This window comes from Nicotiana sylvestris, chromosome 3 (assembly GCF_000393655.2).
Source record: "Nicotiana sylvestris chromosome 3, ASM39365v2, whole genome shotgun sequence".
Classification (NCBI taxonomy): Eukaryota; Viridiplantae; Streptophyta; class Magnoliopsida; order Solanales; family Solanaceae; genus Nicotiana; species Nicotiana sylvestris.
In genome coordinates, this window is record NC_091059.1 from 192366313 (window position 1) to 192370123 (window position 3811).

General features: G+C 41.9%; 1 protein-coding gene across 1 annotated transcript; it reads left to right on the forward strand.

Annotated features, from left to right (window-relative positions):
- The first annotated feature begins 2701 nt into the window (after positions 1 to 2701).
- Positions 2702 to 3493, forward strand: LOC138888521 (uncharacterized). The gene has a single exon (XM_070170395.1). It carries the CDS (start codon positions 2702 to 2704, stop codon positions 3491 to 3493), a length of 792 nt encoding a protein of 263 aa, XP_070026496.1.
- Positions 3494 to 3811: the final 318 nt, after the last annotated feature.

Here is a 3811-nt window from a genome sequence, read left to right on the forward strand (position 1 = left end):
CATGAAAAGCAAGAATGACGAGCCCATAACTAAAAGAGCTGAGGTAACTATTGGTAAAGCCAAAGCTGTTACTGAGGAGGTACACGCCAACATGAATAAATCTCATAAAGGGGGTATTGCCTCTTATGGCAAAAAAGTAAGTCGTGCGCTCCAATATGTCCCTAAAAGGAATAAAAATGAAGGTGAATCATCTAATCTCCAAGCTAACATACTAAAGGAGTTAACTCTTCCAGTCAAATGAATTGAGGCAGTAAAGTTGTCCTCAGTGCCGCTTGCAGGATTTGTGGCCCAAAATCGTTGGCAGAATGTGGCACTCCCTACAAAGCGAACAGATAAAGGTTTTGATCCTAATGCTTACAGGCTATTTTCAAAAGCTGGATACAATCCTAATGAGCCGTCAAAGTTAGGGAAGTTACCATCAGAAGCTGCAACGAGACAACCACGTGAAGGTTTGAGATACAAGCAACCGTCACCAGTGCGCATCTCAATAAGAAGGGTGAGTAACAATTACATCACTGTAGAAGATGAATTTGCTGCTTCTAACAGACCTTCTGTCTTTGACCGACTTGGAAAATGAACTGTGAGAACTTCCGTGTTTGAGATATTGGGTCAATTAAAGAAAGGGAACAAGTTCCAGAGAAATTTTCAAAGCATAAGAACACCCGCTCCACCCAAGATCCAAAAGATCTCTAATGATTTCCAAAGTTTGGTTCCTTCAAGAATGAGGCGACAAACAAAATTTATGGTTTCATGTGAAGAAGTACTAAAGGTAAAGCCATATACTGTGGTCTACACTAAGGAACATGATGAAGATGAAGAAAGTGTAGGTTCTTCGTATCATGTCACTATACAAGGCGAGAATGGTGTTCCGTCTTCGATGGAGGATAATGCAGAATTGGAGCATGTTTCACTATGTTATCACATATCCTTCGACGATGGGGACCCTCAAGGAGATGAAGATGCGAAAGATGTTCCACCTGAACTTGAAGAAGGAGTGAAGACGACAATTGATGCCTTAAAAGAAGTCAACCTTGGCACCGATGAAAAGCCAAGACCCACCTGCCTAAGTGCTTTACTAGAAGCTGATGTAGAGAGCACTTATATTGAGTTACTCAAGGAGTTCAGAGATGTCTTCGCTTGGAGTTACAAAGAGATGCCTGGCTTGGACCCGAAAGTAGCAGTCCATCACCTTGTAGTCAAAAATGGTGCTCGCCCTGTTAAACAAGCTCAAAGGCATTTTAGGCCAGACTTGGTTCCCTTGATTGAAACAGAAGTTAACAAACTCATCGAAGCTGACTTTATTCGTGAAGTCAAATACCTAACATGGGTTTCAAGTATTGTCCCTGTAAGGAAGAAAAATGGTCAGATTCGAGTGTGCGTTGACTTTAGGGATCTTAACAATGCGTGTCCGAAAGATGAGTTCCCGCTTCCCATTCCAGAACTAATGATCGATGCTACTACTGGGTACGAGGCAATGTCATTTATAGATGGTTCATCGGGCTATAACCAAATACGCATGGCACCAAAAGATGAAGAACTTACTGCATTCCGTACCCAAAGGGTATTTATTGCTACAAGGTAATGCCTTTTGGCTTGAAGAACGTTGGTGCTACTTACCAAAGGGCTATGCAGAATATTTTCGACGATCTTCTCCACAAGAATGTAGAATGCTATGTTGATGACTTGGTTGTAAAATCAAGAGAGAAGGGCGACCACTTGAAGGACTTGAGGTTGGTATTTGAATTGCTCTAGAGATACCAACTTAGGATAAATCCATTGAAATATGCCTTTGGAGTTACTTCTGGAAAGTTCCTTGGTTTCATTGTCCGACATCGAGGGATCAAAATTGATCAAGCCAAAGTGGATGCCATTTTGAAAATGCTTGAGCCTCGGTATATCCATAAATTGAAAAGTCTGCAAGGAAAGTTAGTTTACCTTAGGAGATTCATCTCGAACCTAGCTGGGAGGTGTCAACCATTCAGTCGCCTTATGAAGAAAGGTGTCCCTTTCAAATGGGACCAAGCATGAAGTAATGCCTTTGAGAGCATGAAATCCTACTTGATGAAGCCTCTAGTTTTAGCAGCCCCTATACCCGGAAAACCATTAATACTATACATTGCGGCACAAGAAAGGTCTGTTGGAGCACTGTTGGCCCAAGAAAATAGTGAAGGAAAAGAAAACTCTCTTTACTACTTGAGCAGGATGATGACACCGAACGAGCTGAATTATTCACCAATTGAAAAGTTGTGTTTGGCGCTAGTCTTCTCAATTAAAAAGTTGAAGCACTACCTCCAAGCTCATGTTGTTCGTCTTGTTTCTAAGGCAAATCCTATCAAGTTCATGATGTCAAAACCTGTCCTTAGTGATCGACTAGCAAGGTGGTACCTCCAGTTTTAACAATTTGAAATTGTGTACATCCCTCAGAAGGTTATAAAAGGACAAACGTTAGCGAACTTCTGGCAGATCACCCTATACCTGATGATTGGAAGCTAACTGACGAACTACTTGATGAGGACGCCACAGTCATCGATGTTCAGCCTCCATGGAAGATGTACTTTGATGGTGCTGCACATCGTGGAGGAGTTGGTCCTGCTGTAGTATTTGTCACTTCTCAAGGTGAAGTTCTGCCCTACTCTTTTAGTTGACACAACTCTGCTCTAACAACATTGTTGAGTATCAAGCACTAATACTTGGGCTCGAAATGGTTGTCGAAATGAAGCGGTTGCAATTGCAAGTCTTTGGTGACTCTCAATTAGTGGTCAATCAGCTTTTAGGTAGTTACAAGGTCAAGAAGCCTGAACTACGCCCATATCATGATTACACTAAAAAGTTAATGGGGTGGCTCGATGATGTGACTATTCATCATGTGTCAATTAAAGAAAATAAGAAGGCGGATGCTTTAGCTGCCCTAGCTTCATCTTTAACCCTGCCTGATCAAGCGCAAGTTACTGTCTGCCAAAAATGGGTAGTACCGCCGCCAAGTGATGCTGAAGGTGAAGAAAATGAACTCAAGCATCTTGTTGCTGTTTCTAAAGTCGAGAAAGAAGAATGGCGACAACCCATTATCGACTACTTGTGCTATAGAATACTTCCAGAAAATCAACGGAGAAGAACTGAAATCCGTCGTCATGCACCTCGCTTCCTTTACTACAAAGATACCCTATACAGAATATCATTTGAGGGAGTACTCTTGCGATGCTTAAGGGAAGATGAAGCACTCCAAGATTTGCAAGAAGCGCATTCTAGGGTATGTGGGTCACACCAGTCTGGACCAAAGCTCCACTTTCATATAAAAATGATGGGGTATTATTGGCCAACGATGGTAAAAGATTGCTTGGACTATGCTCAAAGATGCAAGGCTTGTCAATTCCATGCGAATTTTATTCACCAAACTCCTAAAGTGTTGCACCCGACTGTGGCATCCTGGCCGTTTGATGTTTGGGGATTGGATGTTGTTGGACCACTGCCAAAGTCCTCTGGTGGGCACCTATAAATCCTGGCTGCAACCGACTACTTCTCAAAATGGGCTGAAGTTGTTGCTCTCAAGGAAGTAAAGAAGGAAAATGTTGCAAATTTCATCCGAGTAAACATTATTTATCGCTTTGGCATTCCTCGCTACATAATAACGGATAATGGAAAGCCATTTGATAATAGGTTGATGAACAAGATTTGTGATCTCTTTGGCTTCAAGCAACGTAACTCTTCGATGTACAATGCTGTCGCCAATGGTCTAGCTGAGGCATTCAACAAAACTCTATGCAACTTGCTAAAAAAAGTCGTCTCCAAATCCAAACGAGATTAGAATGATCGT

What these genes read in the sequence shown, in the direction of transcription:
- LOC138888521 (XM_070170395.1), top strand. Translation starts at nt 2,702, where the DNA reads ATGGTTGTCGAAATGAAGCGGTTGCAATTGCAAGTCTTTGGTGACTCT.